The sequence below is a fragment of the Anarhichas minor genome, unplaced genomic scaffold, assembly GCF_050575085.1.
Source record: "Anarhichas minor isolate MPS153535 unplaced genomic scaffold, ASM5057508v1 ptg000082l, whole genome shotgun sequence".
Classification (NCBI taxonomy): Eukaryota; Metazoa; Chordata; class Actinopteri; order Perciformes; family Anarhichadidae; genus Anarhichas; species Anarhichas minor.
Genome location: NW_027466528.1, coordinates 313,953 through 336,500, shown reverse-complemented (window position 1 = coordinate 336,500; position 22,548 = coordinate 313,953). Strand labels below are relative to the sequence as shown.

Sequence of the window (22,548 nt, the reverse complement as noted above, 5' to 3'; positions counted from 1 at the left end):
CAAACTATCACTACAGATAAGTCTATAATGAGCAGAACCAGGGCTGATCCAACCGAAACCGGACAACACGCTGCATGAGAGCTGAGCGAGCCGTTCCTCACATCCTGGTTGTCCACCAGCACTGTAAATATATTGAGGGCTTATGATGAATGGACAGAAATCCACCTCGACATGTGTGCTACATTTTTTTATTTATTGTTTGCTCACAGCGGTGCAACATAAAAGCAAAGCAGAGCCTTAAATATTTCCTGAATACGTGGGGAAACAAGAGATTAAACAAATGGGCATGCTGTGACAAACATGCAGAATTAATTCTTCTCAAATTAGAACGTTTTGGATTATATGAATTGTGAGTAATAACGCATCAAATAAGCTCTAAGTTGCAGTAAAGGGCTAATGCTCTGTGATCAGGATTTACAGTCTTTTAAGCACAAAATTATTTGGAAAAAAAAAGTCTGTGTGTGAGTGTGTGTCCGGTTTCAGGTCGGTCATCAGCTGCTTCTGCTCAACAGCAAGAGCCATCCCATTCACCATCTGCTTGTGCAACCCCCCTCCACCCCACCAGGGGTGCTACAGCCACTACGAGGACTCACCAAGATCCTTAGAGCCTTGACTTTCGCTGGCCATCTCGCCCATCCGCACCAGAGCGTCGAAGTAGCCCTTTGCAGCATATGTGACACCTGGAAACATGGAAGCATTGGGCATCAGACCACGGGTGCAGAGTTGAAATCTTCTTCAGCTCTGCAACCCTCCCCTACAGCTCACCCACCCCGCAGAGAGGTAAGGTTGGGCATGGGAAATAAGGAGCGACAGGCGGAAATGGAGACCAGGCAGGAGAAGAAAAAGCTCTATGGAGGCAACTACAGGAAACAGAGAGACAGCTATAGAGACTAATCAAGCACGCGTCTTCAGCACAAACTACTTTGGAGTAAACCCTTTAAAAGGATTACCACATTTGAGAAAAAACATTTGAACCATATTGGTATCTAGCCATGCAAACTGTCTTCACATTGGGTGTTGGTAGCCGGTTCCACTCTAGAGCCGATTCCAGGTTGCTAAGCTCAGAGACCAATGAATCTCCCTCTTTATTACAAAGTGCAACACATCCAGGCAGCATGGTGTCACTAGATCACATTAAATCTGTGAATAACCTCCCTAAAGACCACCGTCTATTTCAAATGTTCTCTGTAGCAAAATAAAGAGGCACCACTCTGCAAGCAGACCCAAAACACAACCCTGCCTTAAAACGAGGCTGCGCTGGTGTGGGGAAGTTATTCCAAAAACAAGTTAGCGATAATAAGATTCATAGTTCTGAATACAGAAAAACTGCTAAACCTAGATACTGTAGTTGTGATATGGAACATTGTGGGACTCAATACTGGGACTGATGAGATTTGATAAAATGCAATCAAACCGCAACCATAGCAAACGCCCTGGAGGTGAAGAGAGTTTAATTTGTGCTTTCTGAAGCATTCAAAATGACATTTCAGCAGATAAATCAAAAACTATCTACGTGGCTAGATACCACTATGGCTGTGCAGAAATGTGGATGAAGTGAATCTTTAAAATCCCTAACAGCACTATCTTAACTTCTCCCTACAAGGATGAGGGTTTTATTTGGATCCCCATTAGCTGATGCAGAACATCAGCGATTCTTACTTGAAAGAATGCTGACAAACAACTTTCTACAGCAATGATGTCGAAGCACTTTTCATTTCAAAGATGCATCAGGCAGCTATGATTCTCTGCGGTGCATTGTCACACAAGCCAGGGACACCGGCTGAGAGACATAACGGTGACTCAGGCCTTAAAGAACTGGGACAAGATGGCCTCAAGCAGCAGCGACGGTGAATTAAAGCAGGTCAGGGGTTAGCCACACAGCAACTGACAGAGCACACATGTCCAGTCGGGAGAGACATATGGATGAGGGCTGAGTTTATTACATGCCCTCATGTTGATGGGTGTTTGTGCGAAGAACTGCCAGAGGACACTCATGCAGAATCCCCAAGAGAGGGGGGAAATGACAAAGTGTATATCCATATGGAAAACAACAGAAATCTATTCTGAGTTCATGTTCCAGCTGTTTTTGGTACGAGTCCATAGAGCTAAGAGAGTCATTGTTGCTAGGTCTGAACATATACTTAAAATGTACTTCTGAAATAACTTGAACTGCTTTTACTTCTTTATCACAACCATGAACTGCGATAACACTCGGTAAATCTCTACACGGCGGTGCAACCCTCCCGGATAAACTATGAGAGAGGAGACAAGCCAAGACCCCTTTTCTGGCTTTTCCTAAGCCTGGCTTGAGTTAAACATAGGGGGGATATAAGAGCTTGAGAGAGGGGATAAGCTAGGCTAAGACGGCTGGGTGAGCACGGTTAATTTAATCGATGTCCGAAGAAATCTGAGCCGGGAGGGGAGTGGGGCCAGGTGAGGCGGGATTAGCTTTGCTTGTCTGTCCCGTTGGAAAGTGACAGCGAGGGAGAAAGGTGGGAGAAGAGAGGAGGAAGGAGATGGAGGGTTCTGCCTGTGAAGAGGATTAGAACAGTGATATAAAGCCGATACAGAGCTGAGAGTGTCGGTGTAAATGAAACACAAACAAGAAGGAAGTCTAAATCAGCTGAGATTCACACTAAACTTCCACAATGTCCATCAAACCCCTCTCACATTCAGGGAGCACTGATTTGATGCTTTGCAGGTCGAAAGACAACTAGACACTTTAAAACTGAGATATACATTGTTTTTTAGATAAACTGTAGTTAACTACAGTTGGTGTGTAGTTCTCATCACACTGACATTAACAGAATAAATGACAGCAGGTTTAGACAGCAATACTGACAATCCATAAATCATTTAAATAAGCAAACATGTCCTGTTTCCAGCTTCTTTAATGTCGGGCTTTGCTGCTTTTCTCAATTTTATAACATTGTTAATTAAATATCTTTTTGTCTCCGTTTTGGGCCTTACAAACTAACAAGCAAGCAACAAGACAAGCAACTTAACAGTTTCAAATTATGATCTGCAATATTTAAACAAAATTGTTCATCAAGATAATCTTGAAGTGAAAAGTAAAAAGCTAACATTAGTCTATAAAGGAACTCCACCACGGTCACATGACTTCACGTTAGTCTGTAAATGAACTCCACCACGGTCACGTGACTTCACTCATTTACACCCTTTTTAAGACACGAAGAAGCTTCTAAATTAATTTACTGACCTATTTTATATTGTAGAACTAAACGTTAAAATCTATTCAGCTTGTGTGAAGCACATTATTTCAGACATCTAAACTAAAACACGTCGACTTTGAGACAAGGGAACAGGAAGTGAACAAATTCTGACTCATTTCTGCAGCACTCTGTAGTTGGTATGTTATCCAAAGATAAGTATAATCACTAGTCCCGCTGAAATATATAATTAAATTGAAACATGTAATCTAGATCGCTCTCTTAGCCAAGTGTACCTCAGTTTTAACCTAGACGAGATGCCTTCTGACCTTTAAAAGTACCAAATCATCTCTTTCCTTCCACACATGTAGCCAGGTGAGACGTTCTCTCTGTTCCCTCCACCTACAACACTTCCCAGCCTGCAACAGTGCTGCACGAACCTGCAATAAAGATTTTTAATAAAGTCTGTGTACCAGCTAAGCACCACATCCCAAACCACCCCACCCCACATCCAGTCCAATCAAACCCAAATGCAAGCAAACAAAAACACAGTCAGCTTCCTCCCTCCGTCATGTCGGTTTCCACAGTCTCCAGAGAGGCAAACCTGCCACCCCAGTTCTACTTCTAGAAAAACAGAGGTGGCACTGGCATTTGTCCAGTGACAATAGATACTCACCGGGTGCCCGCTCTACTCTAAACCATTCCTCTGCGCCCCCGCCCGCCTGGCATTGATGAAGTATAATCCCCGCTCGGGGAGTCGCAGGGCTATTTTTAGCCTTATCTATCAGACTGGAGTGAGGCCTCCTTTATTGGCCTTGCTGGCTGCTGAGTCTTCCCTCCGAGCACACGAAGGAGAGCCCTGCTCCACGCAGCATACCGAGCAGCTGCACCATCACTGAAAATATAATACGATCCCGATGGAGTCCTCCCCGCAGAGTGACAGGAAAGAGTGCGGTGGAAAAGAAGTTCTCATATCAATAAATGAGCTCAACATTTGGAGGCTTGTCTTATCGGACGACATGTACATGACAAGGCTTAGAGCATTCTGAGCCGAAGCATGAACTATTTGAATCAATGCTGACTGGGTGACTCTAATCAAAGTGTATGTAACACTAATAAACCTGCAGGACATTCTTAAAGACAACGATGAAGTCTGTTTACTCTCTTTATGTCTAATATTTCATTTTAAAGTCAGTTTCTGCTCATGTTTCTGAATGAGTCTTTCTAACCCTTTTCTTCCGCCCACTTTTTTTTTAGTACCCAGTCTTGTCCTGGTTACCGGCTCGTTCTCGTTTCCTCGTTCCCGTGGGGGGGCACCGAGATTCTCGCGACTCCTACTGTTCCACTTCCCATTGGCTTATGCTCCACTTAGCTCCCCCCAAGACATTTCCAGTCCTTTTGTCTTTAACCTTGAGCCACTGCTGCACGAACACCTCAATCTCTCAGTAGCACACACACACACACACACACACACACACACACACACACACACACACACACACACACACACACACACACACACACACACACACACACACACACACACACACACACACACACACACACACACACACACACACACACACACACACACACACACACACACGAAAAGCGATGACAAAGGACGTACAATAGAGGCGGACATTTAAGATCAATGAACCGGTTTCAGAGGGAGAAGGACGTGTGGACAATGGACATCATGACAGAGGGACAATCAGAGGACATCAGGAGTGTCATCTCTGACAAGCAAATCTTTAACATTTGAAAAAGAGATTCTATGACTGTCTCTGCAGGGGGACATTACTGCTGTCACTTCTGCCACAGAGCAACAAACGAGCTTCTGTGGTTCAAAGAGTTTTAAGGATTCTGGGCTCTGGCCTGATGCAGACGTCAACAACACTAGAAGCCACTGAACATCTGTGTTGTCATCACACCACATCTCTACTCAGGAAAAATGAAGAGGATATAAAAGCAGCGCCAAGCGTCGGGTCTGCTGGCCCTCTGCCTGGACTACTGGACAGACAGGAGGAATGAGAGAAGGACGAAGACGGAGAGGAAACCAGAAATGGTTGGTGTACTCACTGGTCAGCGCCTTCTCGTAGCTTTTTCCCATGGCTATGAAGTTCCGCAAGCAGGGGTTGAACTGCTCCATGATGGACTGGAAAAAGGGTGGGAAAAACAGCACGTTTGGTTAGTCAAGTAGCAGAAAAGACACTGATACAAACACTGATATGAGCTAAAATGAGGCGCACCACTCTTTACTGGGGCATGAACACACACACACACACACACACACACACACACACACACACACGGACGTACACACAGCAGAGTCAGCTGAGCCAACCAGGAGGAAGAGGAGTGAAGCAGGGATTCAATTCAAGCTCATGGCGAGGACTGGACGGGTGAAATATAAGGGAAATAATGAGAAAGAGAGAGTCTCAGGGAGGGGGGGGCTTGTGTGTGTATGTTGTGGTATGTGTGTGTGTGTGTTTGTAGATGGGGGGGGACTGTTTTCTCTCACTCCCCTGCTGTCTGTATTAAAATAAACCTGGTTTTGGCTGCTGACTCACCTCGGCTCAGCAGCAGACCTGGACCCATCACGGTTTCCTGCCGTGTCTCTAACACTCTGAACTCTGGCACACCGCTACTGCTAATTGATTTTTTTTTTTTTTTCAAGGATCAGATCAACTGACTTATAAATAAAACCCATTTTCTCACTCATCTCCGGTGGCATCTATCCACGGTGGCATCAAATCTCAGAGGCAGATATCTGAAAACGTGACATAAAACCAAAACTATCCGCATGGCGAGATACAACTCGAGCTAAGTGTTGCAACCAACACATAAAGCTCCATGTGATCATTTGGCACCAAAGCGACATCCTGGTCAGGTCCGAATATACTTCAGCTGCACGAAGCAAGGTCATATTATCTAGAGCTTATGGATAAAGGTGGATCAAGATACGCATGCAGAAACGTAACCACATTGTTTGTTTTTTGTCATTTGAAAGCAGCTCTTTCTCAGCCAGTAATCAGAACAGACAATTCTGAATAGTGGTTGACCAATAAACGAATGTCTACAGGTCAGGCTTCAGCACTAACTTTTGATGTGGCTTCAGCTTTTGGTTGCCAAAGCTTAAAATACGGTTGCCATTTTTAGTTCCCTTATATTGTGAGTAAATGCAGATGTAAATCAGCTTAATAATGAACATGTGTATACATGTCAGGTGTATGTTCATGCTTTGCAGTATCATTTTCTGTATAGATTTTGGGATACTTCGCCTCCACAGACTTTACAGATTTCCTGTTGGTTTGTTTTTTCTGGTTCTTTGTCAGTTGAATCAATTTGCACATTCGTTTGTGGAGTGAGAAGTTGCACTAACCCGTCAACATCACAGTCAAACAACAGTCCTTTGCTTCACCACTGTCTCTAAAACAGAGTAAACACAACGCAGGTGAAGGGCTGGTTCTGGTTCTGACTGTAACAGCATTTATCAGCAAAAATTTTAATCGTACATAAATAACAAAGACATAAACAAAGCTTTCCCTGGCGTTGGCTCAGTGAAATACTATAAGATGTCAACATGACATCGATCGCTCCAATTCAATCAGTCTACCAGTAATACTGAGCGGTCTCAAGTCTTCCTGCAGGTTTCAGCTTCACCACTGATATAAACTGTGAAAACAGAGAGAGGAGGAATAACTCAACCTCCAATAACAGCAAAGAGCACAAAGACAGATGATGCCATTGGATGATTTTGGTGATCAGTCAGCAAACACGAGATGTGACTTTGTGTCTTGCATGATCCATTTCTGGGCAATCAGAACAACTCAAAAAAGGCTCAAAGAGAACCGATTTATTTCCGACTAACACATTACCAGATATTCAAAAGCAGTATATGAATCTAAATCTCTCGTTCTCGTGACAGATCAAGTGATGGTCAGCACACAGGCAGTGTGTCACATCAGGACAACAGGCAGAGACCTGAGCCCTCGTTAACGGCTGAAAGAAAAGTCACAAAGAAATGCATAATGAGTTTTATCGGCTCTGCAGTGACTCAACCTCCCCCTCAGTCCAAGCTGCCCTTTCACTTCTGTTGGATCTCCGGCAAAACCCAGCAATTTAACACCCAGCCTTCTCTTTCTTTGACTTTCTTTTATAACTTTGAAATGGCAGCAAAGGATGGAGGCAGAGAGGTAAAGGGAAGGAGGGACGAGGGGAAGACTCACAAGCAGCCTTTGAATGATCAAAACCTGGTCACACATTCAGTACTAGTTCAGTTAAAGTCCAAACAGTTTACTTTATAGCTTGGAATTGTAGAAGAGTAAAGTTGACAGAGAACACAGAAGAAGGGGCATAAGGCGGGGGACGGACAAGGGTACATTTGAGGTTGACAGACATCTTTTTTGTGGCTGCTCGCTACGAGGGACGCCTGCTAATGCCCGCCGGCTGACGCACAATAGTCACCTTGGTGCACAAACTTCTCCATGACTTCAAAAAAGGGAAGTAGAGCAGCACGACGCAGGGGTGCAAGGAAAATTAGGCTGACTGCCCGGTGAATGTAGAGAGAGAACAGCTTCAAGGTGCTTAAATCAGGCGGAAGAAGAGGAGTGGGCCTTGTGCTGATAATCAATACATCATGAGTGGAAACGGATCTTGATCTATGTGAAGATTTCTGGATGGAAACTGGTTGTACTTCTGATCGTGCTATAGATTCTTGGAGAACATTTTTCTAACATTGCTACAACGTCTGATGTCATAATCACACACACACACAAACATGAAAAAGAGAAAACGAGGTTAGCGCCGTCTCTTCGTGGAGTTCTGGGTACAAACAAACCTATTTATACCCAGAGTCCCTCTCGCCCCTCTTTGCTATCCCTGGGTGTATTTTCTGTTACGTAAGGCATCGGCTGCCGAACAAACCGAGTGAGTGGAAGCACTCCAGCAGCGGTAATCATCGCCGCGGCTGCACCACCGCCTGGCAGGAAGAAAGGGACGCTCTACAAAAGAATAAATAGAGGATGGAGAGCGGCCCAGTTCTCATGTCTAAATCAACAGACGCACAGAGGAATCTCTCTGCGTTTGTGAGTGTTTTCATGCCAGTGACTGAGCGATGATGAGATGTCTTATGTAATCTCACTGTCGGACAGGTTTGGCCTCACGTCTCGCATTCTTCTGCTGAAGCGGTGTGGCCGTTGTTAACATACCTCCAGTGTTTCTGATACCGACTAAACACACTTCCGGTTTACAAGTCGGAAGAAGTGCATACAACACAACAACCTCTTTTTAATTCAATAAAGTAAGCTTAAGTCCTCCAACCATTGTGACTGATGTGTTAACCCCGGCTATGGAAAACACTAGCGACACCTCACACCCAACGAAATCAACAGGACTCGGTGGAAGGAAAGAAGAGGTTCTTTATTTTGAACTACTTCATGAAATAGTTGTGATATTGCTATTGCTTGTTGCTGATATTATTGAGGCACTTTGGGTGCATTTTTGCATGAAATGTAAAGTAGCGTAATTGTATGGAAACAAACGTGGTCGCTGTCTAGCAGAGAGTTAACATGAGAAGGAGATCAATACCTTTCTCATGTGTCACGCTAAATATGAAGCTGGAGCCGGCAGGAGATTAGCTTAGCTTAGCATAAATACTGGAATTAAGGGGAAACAGCTAGCCTGGCTCCGTCCAAAGTTCAAGCTCACGAAATATCTTGTTTGTTCAATTTGTACACAGACAAACATTTAAACATTAAAATAGAAAAACTCTTTCCTAGAGACAAGCAGCTGAGCTTCACAAGCAAAGCTGCACATTTAGTGCACAGCCTACAGACTCATTTGTGTGGAAAATCTTGCCGCAGAGACGCGCCGCCATAAAATGTGAAGAAGTTTGATTGGACTTCAGAACCAGGAGGTGGGATTTCATCACACCTGTAACAACAGGAAGCATCGGCCCCTTTGAGGGACAGTTTTGCGGTTCCAAATCATGAGACAATGATGTGCTATATTTATAGTCGTCCAAGTATTAATCAGGCATTATGGAGCAGAGAAAGCTCATTGCACCGGTTTAAAACTCTTAACCTTTTTCAAACCCAGTCAAGTCGGTACTGGTAATGTATAACTCTGCCACACACACACAGTGAATAATATCTTGAGTAGACTCTGCTGATCAACACTCAAAGAGTCTGCACCTGTCAATCACCATCATTGCTGCCCTGCACATGGTAATGAGGAGCTAACTCATGAGTCCCCCCCCCCCTCACAACATGCTTATGCAGTTTAGGGGATCATTTCGTCGGTCGATCCCAGTTTAATCCACTCTCGATCAGCTGAGCTGGACGGAGGCTGATTAGCATTCCACTGAATGAAAGAGCACATTTGATCGAGTGGGAAATGAGAGGGATTTACCCAGAAAACACTGCTTTGTCTCACTGTGCCCGTGTGCTTCGGTCATGCATTTTAATTGACTAATCACTTCGCCAATTAAATGCCAAAACTCGATAACAATACAAGGATTGTGTTATCACGTTGCAGCGTTGGGGGGGGGGGGGGCACCGCCGAATGTTATCAGGAATACCAGCACAACAACAAACTTATCTTCGGCTCTGTTCAAATAGTCTTCTAGATACAAACAATGACAGAGATGCTGCAGGATTTCTGTTTACTGATCTCAGTGTGATTCTATCCACAGATGACGACGACGACGACGACGACGACGACGACGACGAAGTGTTTTTATCATCCATTATGCAGCTTCAGTGTCACCGAGGACGCCCTGGCTCCCTGACAGGAGCAGACTAAATGCCACAGAGAAGCTAATCACTGAACACTGAAATCTACCGTGAAGAATATCAGTTTGATCCCACGCAGAAGAGAGAAATATCATACACAGAATGAGCTGACTCGAGAACAAAGTCAAATTAACCTTTTTGAGGGAGACATCAGATGTTTTGCGTGTCATGTTTTTATGATGAAGTGTTGAGCACGACTTTAAGATGACATGAATCACATTTGGCATGAAGAAGAAAATGTCTGATCATCAGTTTAATATTTACATATTTATGTAACCGAACAAACAGTGCAGCCAGATTATTGATTAAATTAATTCATAAAAATATAATTAATCGATATGTAATTTATCAAGAAAACATGCCAGATGTTCTCTGTAACCAGCTACTGAAATGTGAATATTTGCTGTGTTTTAAATCATCGTAATTTAATATATTTGAGGTTTTGGACTGTTGTTTGGACAAAATAAGTAATTTGATGAAGTACATTTCATAACGTATAATAATGCAGAATGACTGCTGCTCCACCTGGCTCAATCTTTGCTCTGGTGATGGAAGTAGCAAAAAAACGAAATAACCGATAATGAAAATAATAATGTGGACGACTGGAAGCACGAGAACATCCGCATGCCATCTCACACACACACACACAACCTTAGAGGAGTACAATCCATCTCACACAGACATGTTGTTGGTCTGGCCACCATCTGAAATATTTATCCTCACAAGGAAGAAAACAAGCTTCTCTTCGTCTCACCAAAAGGATGTTTCGGCTGGTCGGCGAGGCATGTGTTCACCCTGGAAGCGTCCGAGTGTGACAAAATGTGTGTGTGTGTGTACAAGCATAACTCTGGAATAAAACCCCGTTTGTGTCATGCTCATGTGTGTTTATCTGTGTGTGTAGTTGTTCACTGTGCACGGTGCTGGCAGGCAGGACTGGCTGCCATGTAGCATCAGTTTCTGCAGGAAGGATGGGGGCCTGTGATGGTTTTGCTGTGGAGGTGGGGCTGTTTGTCTTCAGTGTTTGTCTGTGGAAGCAGCTTGTGAACACGTGACAATGTTCCTTTGGGAAAACTGAAAACGTATTTAATCTATTTCATCTCATGAGGTTAGTCAGGGAGCCACAACAACAAGCCTTTATACCTAAACAACAAAGTATGGGTCCGTCATGTCGTCATTTGGCTATGTGAGTATTTACTGGTCTGCCAGCTCTATGGTTGAGCTTTAGTTACAGTTAGTCAAATAAAGCTAGAGTGCCAGTATCAGAAATGCTTCTGTTACAGCCTAAAATGTCCACCGATAAAATATCACATTATCATATCATTTATCAGCTCATTGACGCTACAAAAGAACAACAACACAAGTCACTTGCTACCCGTACATCATCCACACATGCTGCCCAATCAGCACTGCATATGTACAAACTAGCTGCTGGACCGTGGAAAGATGAGACGTATTTAGTTTCTGTCGAGTTTGAATGAAGTGTGTTCCGATGATCTGCAAAGTAAAACTAGTGTTTGTCTGAGTCTGGTGGCTTTGAGCAGAGCATATCAAGTGTATGTTTTGTACATTAATACAGTTTGATTGTCCAAAGCCCTGGTGATTTTATTTATTGGTAAATCATGGTATCGTGTTGGAGAAGGGGCGGAAATTAGCATTTCCAATCGGGTGTCATGTTTCCATCATCGCAGCTGGAGCCGATGAACCTGTGACTACTGCAGAGTCATTTCTCCCGGGAGTAAAGCCAGATGTTAGTGGGTGTTAGTGGGTTTTTTGTCCAGTGGGAAAGGGTCCAAAGCTTAGGGAGAGGGAAAGAAATACAGAATGTTTTTATGTTAAAAATAAAATCTGAATCTGCAAATTAAATCATAACCCCAGGCATTAAAAGAAATAGTGTGTAGTTCGGAAAATGTAGAAGCCTTCTAACAATGAAGACGTTAAAAATGAAGTACAACCTCCTATCCAGCAGTGACTTCCCACACATGTAAACACTTGAGAGAACAAAGGTATGAAAACAAGCAGCATCAGGAACATTGCGATTTAACTGGCTCTGCCACGATGGTGTGGGGACGGCAGTCTGTGTGAGTGAGTGAGTGAGTGAGTGAGTGAGTGAGTGAGTGAGTGAGAGAGAGAGAGAGAGAGAGAGAGTCGGTTGGCGGCGAGAGACGAGTGTGAGGGGTGAGTCAGAGCCTATATAAACAGCAGCAGGTTCATATCATGTTGGGGCGTAAATTACAGTAAAGCCGAGCCAGCCATGTGGCACCATTAGAAGCTGCTGCGCCACTCGCTGCCAAACCAGCAAGAACAGACCTGGCAACCCCAGCGAGGAGGGAGGGACAGGGACAGACCAGGTGGAGACAAAGATCTTTGAAATAACTGAGTGGACGAGTTGCTTCATACAATGGATTCATATTTGTTTTATCAGTATTTATACACTGAGCACTGAAAGTGTGTTACATATCAGGTACCAGGAAGCACTGATTTGGTGATTTGCAAGTCAAAAGGCTTCAGTTGTTGCCAGTTACCATCAGGGCTACATTTGGTTAAAACACACATTAAAATAAAGTCATTGATAAATGTAACCAGAACACCCAAAAGAAAACCTTCACTTTACCCAAAACCTCTAGACGTCACCAACATCAATTGTTACCGGGTGAACAATGGAAGACAATGGCCTGATTGTGTGTAAAACTACAAACTGTTAAAAAAAAACAAAAAAACAAGGTGGACGATGAATTGAACACATCTACTTTTGTACTTTTGTCTTTGATTGGCATCGTGGCGTTCTTCGTCTCCACACGATCTGTTAGTTTTCTTTCCTGATTCCACTCCCTAAATCATTCTCTTGAGATGAGTAGTGACGGAGTGTAACACACTGTTGTGCGACTATGATGCTCGATTTGATAATTATAAAACATGAAGTGCAAAAGCATCTTGAAACAGTAAAAAGCTAAGATGTCCGTCTCCAACAAAGCAAAAACCTGCTGTTTTTTTGTGATGATTGTGCACGTTTGGTAAAGATGGATTGGCCACCGTGAGACTAGAACTGTCCAATGGAACATTTTGATTTGGGGTTTCTCCACACAGCCTGTGAGAAATACTGAATCACGTTTTGACTGATACACGAAAAGTCTCTCCAGAAACTAAAGAGTGCACCAACGTCATCGCTGCAAGGCTTATGTTGTTGTCCGGAGTGCTCCATCTCTGCCTAACTTTCACCGTCTCATCACTACATCGAGGGTCACGTCCACCTCTCAACACGGAGGATTCAACGCTGGAGATGACATCACAGGAAGTCACATATTAACAGTCTCCAGAGAACCTTTCAAGAGAAACTGGAAGACGTGAAAGAGGATGCTAAAAACTACAACACATGACTGTAATCTCCAGAGTCAACAGCTCCAGTGCTGATAAGTGAAGTTCACCGTGTGTTCCCCTGCTGTTCAAACGTGTGTGAACTGGTCGGGATGTGAAGGTTAACCAGATTACACACACACACACACACACACACACACACGTTCTTAAAATGTATCGCGTTGGATTGAGGAAAGCTGGGCCCCGATGGCCGACAAACTACGGTTACTTATTGCAAGAAGGACGACATGTTTTACATTTCTAAATATTTAGAAAAATATTTTATTAATATTTTTAAAAATGTGTGTTAAAAGGAGTAACATTTTAAAGAAAATTCAGAAAGTTGTTATTTTAAAAAGGTAGCATGTTAATATTGTGAGCGTGCACTGCTGAATCATGGCAGCCTCTGCTTTGAGTCTCATTGTGTAGAATGACTGACTTGATGTTTAAGTGTTTAACTGAGCCGAGGTGTCTGGATGTTCTATACGACACTCTTCATGAATGGTGAAGCACAAAAGAAAAACGCTGTTCGATCTTCTCGTAACTTGCAAAAACTTGTGAAATATGCTCCATGCTCAATGGAGTGCTCATGTGTAAATGCTCATGTGTAGTCAATACACTATGATGTCTTTTCCTTCACTGGACATATGGCGCCTAAAGCCCAAACCATGAAAAACATAAAGTATGTATTCAGAGACGCAGCAAACTCATTTCATTCTTGTTACGTCTGCTTATGATCTGCACCTGACTGATGTACGCCGTGCAGAGGCTTTCTAATCTCTCATACACTCAGTGGCCGTTTGAATGGGTCCAATACAACTGTTCTGCCATAACGTGTGCACCCCAACACATTCATGCATGTATGCATCATTGTGTATGATTAAAATAGGAAGCAGCGGACACCATTATTGCTAATGTGAAGAAAGTCATTATAGATCAGCACTGCATTATATACTGTGTGGGGTTGATAAGCTGATGTATTATGTCAATTAGTGTTTCGCTGCTGTCCCTCATTATTCTGTTTCCCAGGAAATGGACATTGTTTGTTCTGCTCAGCCAGTGTGACAATCACCGCGCTAAAGCTGCACTGCTTCAACGCCCTCAGGAGATGAAAATTCACTGCCTCTGTGTGTGTGTGTGTGTGTGTGTGTGTGTGTGTGTGAACTCAGCCAATTTCCCTTTCAGATGAGCCCTTATCTGTGGGCAGGCGAGCAGAGGCAGTCAGCTCCCCCTACTCCATGGATGCAGCTTTAGGAGGAGACGGGAGAGAGGGGGGCACTTCCGCCGCCATATATGGAAGTGCTGGAATTCCCCCCCCCCCCCCCCGTGACAGGGCAGCCCATCTTTATTCACCTCACGTTCGGCTCATACCACAGGAAAGCTGATGGCATGGTGAGGAGAGCGAGGAGGTGACGGGAGGGAGGGAGTCTCCACCGCCACCATGTGAGCCAAGTTGATCCTCGTCGCCTCAGACTGACGCATCAGATTTTACCTCCACATGCACACGAGGGGAACGAGCTCCCACGAACACACATGTTCACGCGTTCATTCACAAATAGCATCGGCCACAACGAGGATCTTAAAAAATATAATATGACAGGGAGCGATTCATTTTGGCAACATTTTCCGTGCAAACACACGACGTGTGAAGATGTAGCCGCGCGTGTGACGCCAGGATGTGCTGCACAGCATGCAGGAGCGCTTGTGTGCGTGTTCACCATGACATTTGAAAAGGATGCAGCAAAGTACAGCAGTGAGATAATAGTGCATTTCAGCTTTAAATCCCACTGAGGGAGCCCACCTCCTTTTCTCCTTCCAACCTCATTTTACAGATTACACGTCACTCTGCAGCCACATCTCCAATCAAACTCACTCTATACAGAAATACTGCAGCAGGAGATTCCAGCTCTTTCTTGCCTCGAGTCATTTTCCCGCTTTAATTTCAGCCTAACTACTCACTCCTGTCTCCTCACTCTGCTTCCATTCATTCTGTCCCATCCTCTGTCTCTCTTTGGAGATCTGACCCGTCATCCTCCTGCTCCCTGACAGCCTCCACCTCTCCCCCCCGACCTCCCTCCAGCTCAAGTTAGATAACTTACAGATGTGCTAAAGGCTGCTGACGCACACACACAGCAGATGCCAACAGTTATGTTGTTTGACAGCTATGAGAGCGCTGTTGTAACAGAGCAGTCGGTCAAACTCTAAATAATAAAAAAGGACTGCACCACTCCTGCTCCGAGCTGATGCCTTCTGGATGTTGATTCTGGGTCCAGCCTGTGCTTAAAACCAAATATTCTATTCATATGTAGAAACAAACGACACAATTCTGTTATAGACATTATGTATTTTTGGATTCCTAAAATCTGTATGGCGGTAAAAAATAAACTGGCCAAACGTTCGCAGCGATATCATGTTGAAGCGTCTCTAGCTCATGACAGTGAGTGTTATTCAGCACATGTTGCCAGCATCAATGAACCAGGTTACTACACAGTTACTTATATGCATGTGGGGGGGGGGGGGGCAACACTTCTGCATCGCGCGCACAGGACGCACTGCATGATGGGAGTCCCAACGTCACTATCATTAAGTGAAAATAAAAAGTAAAGTCAAGCTGAGTGAGGAACAATTCAACAACAGTAATGATGGCAGAGAGATCGGCCACACGGTGAGAGAGACACCGAGTCCTAACAGCAAGCGGTACGATGCGTCAGGTAAAACATAACGACGTACCGATCAGCTGAGAGCTTCAGATCAGACTGGAGACGCAACACTTAAAGTATGGGTGAGTGGTTAATATCTTCAGACTGTGATATTTACTGGAAATGACATACAACTTTGAGAGAATCTCCTCCAGCCAGCCAGCACCTCATGAAGGTTTTAGCAGTGAAATGATGAGGTTTCATGAAGAGAACTCTTCAGCCGCTCCTCGTCCACTGCGGCGAGCAACAGAAATAAAGACAAACAGAGCTGCATCGCTCAGTTAGGACACTATGCCACGCACATAATGCACAGAAATAGATATTCAAATAGTTGAACCTCTGTGTTTTTTTAGGAACGAATATTCAAACCTTCATGTTGACAGCCGTACGGTCCACCTGATGAAAGCAAGACCAGGAACCACTTCCCTGTTGTGTCAGTCTGCCGTGCATGTACTGTAGATGTGACGTACAGTTGGATTATCTGAGCTTGTTTCTTGCCTACAGACTCAACAGTAAAACCAGGAGGTACAGCTGGAATGATCCTCAATATGATCAATAACTCAGCCTGAACACTGTACCTGCTTCCCTCTTACGCAACACAACCAAACACCCCCCGCCACTGTCAGTCAGCGTCACGATGACGCTCGCTGACTCTGCCCAAAGATTGGTAACGAGGCACGGAGCTAGAACAAAGCCCCGGAGCTTGAGGAGGCACATTATTCTGCAGGGACAGAAGCACAAAGCCAGCGATGTAGCTCCGAACAGAGACAACAGAGGTGAAAGCATGCGTGACTAATCAGAGAGGAGAAATCTGTGATTTGAAACAATCACAGTGGAGGAATCCTGCTGAGCAGAGCGTTTGGATTCGATACGCTTCCGTCCACACGAGAGCCTCAAATGACCCCAGACATGAACAGAGCAGCTCAGTCTGCACTGGTCGGTGCTGAGGCTGCACATGACACCAAAGGCATCTTTTCATAGTGTGAAGGAGGGAAGAAATAAAGATTAAAAAAAAAATCTCCCTCTCTCCGTCCATCCACTGCTGCACTTCATCCCCCCCCCTCCCTCTCCCTCTCACCTGCAGCAACAGCTGTCTGAGAACACACAACCAGCAGACGATAACTCTGATAAGACGGCAATATACCAGATCACAATCCAACTGAACACTGATGAAACACTGGTCATGATACAAACTATATAAACTGAGTCTTTTTGCAGCGTGTTTGAGAAAACGACTATTGTTGACTGGAATCTTCTGGTTTTTGTCCACATTGGTGAAGAAATGCTCTTCAGGAGGAAAACTGAGCAGCTTGTACTTGTGTGTGAGTGTGTGTGGATAAAGTGTCCACTAGCATTACTCACAGCCCCCACACATTGGAGGAAAAGAAATCCCTCCCCTGAGAACAAATAGTTTTGGCTTCACGTCAGCGCTGCTGTAGCCTCGTGCCTTGTGGAGGGTGGACTTGGAGATATGACAATATTTACGGAGGGATTTGTGGATCCAATCACTAGAGGATGATCCCTCAGTGACAGCAACACAAACACGAACACAGCATCGAGAGAAGAGAAGAGATCGATGCTGTGGACCTTTTATAACGCTGCTTCTGAACAATAAGGCAAAGTGATCTTTCATCAACTGAATGTCCAATAGGGACTCTGTTACTGCCCAGAAAACAAGCCTGATGCCACCAACAGCATGTTTACAACGACGTTGACATGTTGGTATGAGACATACGAGGTCTGGTCTCTGACGTGTTGTCTTTTCTTGGTTTTAAAGGCTGCATTACAGCGACATGATGTACATTTCTGACCTGACTGATGGAGCCGTTATTATGGTCCTTTAACCACTTAGTCATTATATCCACATTACTGATGATCATCTATCCACCATAAATATGTGTGAAAGCACCAGTGGTCGACCCTACAGCATCGATAGAGGTATTTGATATTTGATTTCCTCCAGACCACCCAACCCTAAACCTACGCTGACGTTTCCATCTTCAAAGGTCTTGTTTTGTCCAATCGAAACTTGTCAATTAACTGATAATCTGAATTGTTGTTGATAATTCAGATGATCAATAAGCAGGAATGCTTTACGGCGATGTTGGACTGACAGGATTTGCACTGATTTGATGCAACTTTGTATTTAATCCACTGAATTAACTACAAACATGGTTATTTCATGTGCAGCTTCTTCATTGAGGTCTCAGAAAATGTGCGACACACACACACACACACACACACACACACACACACACACACACACACACACACACACACACACACACACACACACACACACACACACACACACACACACACACACACACACACACACACACACACACACACACACACACACACACACCCCTAACATGTGTTTTCATAAACCATAACAGACTGTTCCATATTAATATCAACTACACCTGATGCTATCTGGCCCTGCGACGCCTCGAGATCCTCCAAGAGGAGCTGGAGGACGTGATGGGTAGAAGAACATGAACACACACACACGAACACGCACGCACGAGCACACGCACACACACACACACAGTACGAAGAAAGCATGAAAAATCAATCAATTGACCAGCTGATCAGTCTCTGATCATCCACTCCTAACATCAAACAAACACAATCTGAAGCCAGCCTCGCCCCGACACTCGAGCTCCTCTCAACAAACGGCACCTGCAGCGTTGTTGGGATTACAGCGCTCACATACAGATGGTGCTCGTTAAGCAGCCACAACAACCTGAGGAAACACAGTTTGCCCACATTCAACACAGCAGATCCAGAGGGACGTCTCACTTGACACCCAACGCTGAACTCCCTTTGGTATTTGCATTTTTCTGATGTGACGTAGCGTTACAGAGCCAGATACAGTGCCGGCCACTCAACGGTAGTCTCTGACTAACAGGCCACACACACACACACACACACACACACACACATATGCAGTCGTGAGACACTGCCCACACACACACACACACACACACACACACATATCGGCCAGTGTGAGTCATCCAAAACTGACATTGAGCAGCTCTTGTTTCAGCAGCAGAGCAGCGAGGTTCAGCCTTCATTGTTGATTTGGAGTTATTGTATTCTGGCAGCTAATCGTCTCACAAATAAAACAAACAAAGTCTTTGTTGATGGAGGGAAAGGTCATCATCCTCAGTTTGCATAGAACCAGCTGGGAATAATCAAACCTCACTCTTCTGTGTTTAACCATCTGCAGCTGCCCTGTGATTCAAACATGAAATCTATTGACAAACCCTCAAACACAAAGGCTCTCCAGTCGTAGCACAGACGATGCTGACTCACGTGTCATCGTGGAAACAAACAAAACAGATATTTACCGACAGCATTGAGGTAAACAGTGTGTGTAAGTCCAATATCAGCATCATACGCGTGCTTTGACTGAGTGGTGTTGGTGGAGGTATGCACTCAGACTACTTTCTGCTTGACGCTTCATTGTGATATTATGTTCATTAATTGATGCTGCTGATCCCCATCTCGATGCTGCATCATTTAATCTCTGACATTTGCCGTCTCTCCTCGGTGGAGGAACAGAGTGTTGTCTAATGGGAGCTGGCACCTCTGGGCCTCTTCATCTCCCACACGCCTTTAATGAATTAATAAAGACCTGTTGGTGTCTTTGAACATAGCGCACACAACCATCGGATCGGCTGGGGGGGGGGGGGGGGCACCACTGCAGCACCAGCGAGCATCAGCCTCCTGCAATCAGCGCCCAGCGGCGGGTCAAGCTGGCAGCGGCGCTCTGCTTCTGCTCACTCCTGCTGACTCTGTAATGATGCAGCCTGCTGATGACAGGAAGAAACCCCACTGCTGCATTTCTGCATGATGGCATTTTCATACTCCACCGCTGGAGTCCTCTCGCCGAGGCAACTAATGGTCACGCTTTTTCATCCATTAGTCTGTCTTTTAGTTATAGAAAAATGCCAATCAGAGCTCACAAGTAGCATCTCCTCACTGGAGACGGTCCAGAAGCCAAAGATCCTGCAGTTTATAATGATGTACAGCAGAGAGCTGGAAACACAATGCTCCTGTGTTCTTCATCTATGATTCAAATGTCATCACCATTCATCTTTTGCCAATCATCTAATCACTTCATCATTAATTTAATACAGAAACTTCCTCCTTATACAGTGCAGTGCCAGCACATTCTGTCCATCCATCCTCCTCCTCCTCCTCCTCCTCCTCGGTTTCTCTCCAACTCCGGCTATTAACGATGCAAAGAAACCTCCCACAGGTCACAACATTAGGCGCCTTCTCCTTGAGCACCATTGATCCCTCATTAGTGTCTTCAGGGACAAAGTGAGGGTGTTTGTGTGCTTTCATGGAGCTTTAAGTCGGCCACAAACTGAGATGACTCACATTGTGTCCTCTGCAGCCTAAATTCTTAAGTGACACCATCCTGTCTCTGCCACACTATGAACAGGAACGCTTGCTGACCTGACCTCCTCTAAATGCATCTTTGGCTCAGTAAGCCCTTCTTCTCCTGCATCCTCCAGCACCTCCTCCTGTAGCTTTTAGGCGGTGTGGTTTTTCCTCAGAGTGCTCTTGTGGAGGCGGGTCGAACGGTGACAAGTTTCCTCACATAAAGAAAAACCCGTGTCGTGCTTCCGCTGCTGAAATCCACCTCACCTGGAGAGGTGCCCTGAGAGCAGTGAAACTGAGGAGGAACACCACCTCCTCCTCCTCCTCCTCCATCTTCCTCTGCTGAAGAGGAGCTCTGTTGTGGGAACAACATGGAGGAGCAGAGCGTTTGTCACCTTTAGCCTCTCAAGTTTCAACGAGTGCTGGTCGGTCTGTTCAGACGATGTGGAGATTTCCATAAACAGTTCGTGTTTTCTCTCCTTCCTCTGACCCGAGTCACTCAACTGCTTCTGGACTCATTGAACCCAGAATCTCAGATTTGGGGTCCAGCAAACTAACTGGAGGTTTTTGCAGCAGCACGGGGTCAATAGCAAAGTTACAGTTCACCTTCACTTCCTCAATGATTTCCCTCTCAAGGCATCAATAAATCAACAACACATCCACATAAAGTCTTTACTGAGAATAAAGACCCCCAAATGAAGACTGCTGGGTCCCACGTGGACCCCTTTAAGGATCCCCCAGCCTCTTTAGGTTAATGACCCGCACCCCCTCCCACATAATGTCTAGTTCAGCTGCTTGCATTAGAACTCCCCACCGATGGCGACAGCTTCTCCTCTGCAACGTGTGGAGCAACTTGAAACTGAACGGCCCGCAGCCACGATGACATCTACATGACTCACTCGCACTCTTATACTGCAGAGAGAAAGCAGATGGAGGACAGGTTGGATGCTTTCAGACAGATTTCACTCCTGCTAAAAATCAATCAGTTAGTCCATACTGCCAACTATCGGATTAGCAGTTCTTTGATCACATTTAACATTCTTATGGCTGTAATTGGACTTTGTTGATGGTTTGTCAGACTGGGAAAGATAGAAACAATGCGTTTAGCTCTAACAACTAGTGACAGGCTTTGATAACATTTCTGATGTCTTAGACTAAATCATTGATCCGTCGACCTTTAAGGAACGCAACATCTGTCTCTATGAGCAGGATTCACCTCAGGCTCAGACTGACCCACGCGTCTTATGTCTTTATCATGAAATCACTTCACACCAGACCGTCCTGAACTGTGTCAAAGTTGTCCACTGTCTGTCCTCTAACAACCAGCCGTCCACCGGGTGCAGCAGGTGTCCCTCCGCGGCAGGAGGACGCGTGGAGAGCGGCATGGAAACAAGCAACCAGTCCCGTCTTACCTTGTAGACATTCTCCGTTATACGGTGCACCTCGTCGGTCCGGGACATCCTTGTTGGAGCTTCAGTCAGAACCACAGACTGAAAGATGTTCCTTTTAGGCTGAGGTTTCCCCGAAACGACGCAGCTGTTCCGGGATAGACGGAGAGACGAGCTCGGCTGGCCGTGGGATCCCTGCTTTTATAGGAAAGTCCTCCGCTGCGCCCACACCGGCTCCCCACGCAGCCAGGCGGTCGGTGCCTCTCGGTTGGAGCGCAGAGGCGGACTCACTTGGAGAGGGGCGGTGCTGCCTTCAAGGACGGTGGGAAATGAGCCGTCGCATCCTGGCGAAAAAGGACATAGGACGTCTTCCGTTAGGTATTTTAAATGTTTTGTACAACAGGTAGTTAAGTTGAAGATTAAATTGTGGGATAAAATGTGAGATATCTGTGTTTTTAAATGTAACCATCAAGGTAAAGGAAAAATAAAATAAAAAAGCGAAATAAATTGTGTTTCTTGAGCAGAGGTTTACTCCTGAAGGACACATTGAGATCATCAGAAGGTGTTCAATGATCTGCTATGGACATGTCACACCCCCCCACCCCCCCATTCCTCTAACACTTATGTAAAACCTGTGTTTTTAGGACACGACCTGGACTCAGGTGTGTTGTGTGATAAGGGCCTCGAGCTCAGGAAATAAAGCAGGGTGTGATTTAGATCCTATCACGTTGATAGTTGTGCTCAG

The 22,548-nt window shown here is 45.0% G+C and overlaps 1 protein-coding gene across 1 annotated transcript in view; it reads right to left on the bottom strand.

The window, feature by feature from the left end:
• baiap2b (BAR/IMD domain containing adaptor protein 2b) overlaps positions 1-21,896 on the bottom strand; it is a 50,270-nt gene extending 28,374 nt beyond the window's left edge. Inside the window, exons 1-3 of the mRNA XM_076081604.1 lie at positions 21,828-21,896; positions 5,253-5,328; positions 594-680 (exon numbers count right to left, since the gene is read on the bottom strand). Of these exons, the coding sequence (XP_075937719.1) occupies positions 594-680; positions 5,253-5,328; positions 21,828-21,875 (211 nt within the window). The 5' untranslated portion in view covers positions 21,876-21,896. The remainder of the gene's footprint in view (positions 1-593; positions 681-5,252; positions 5,329-21,827) is intronic.
• Positions 21,897-22,548: the final 652 nt, after the last annotated feature.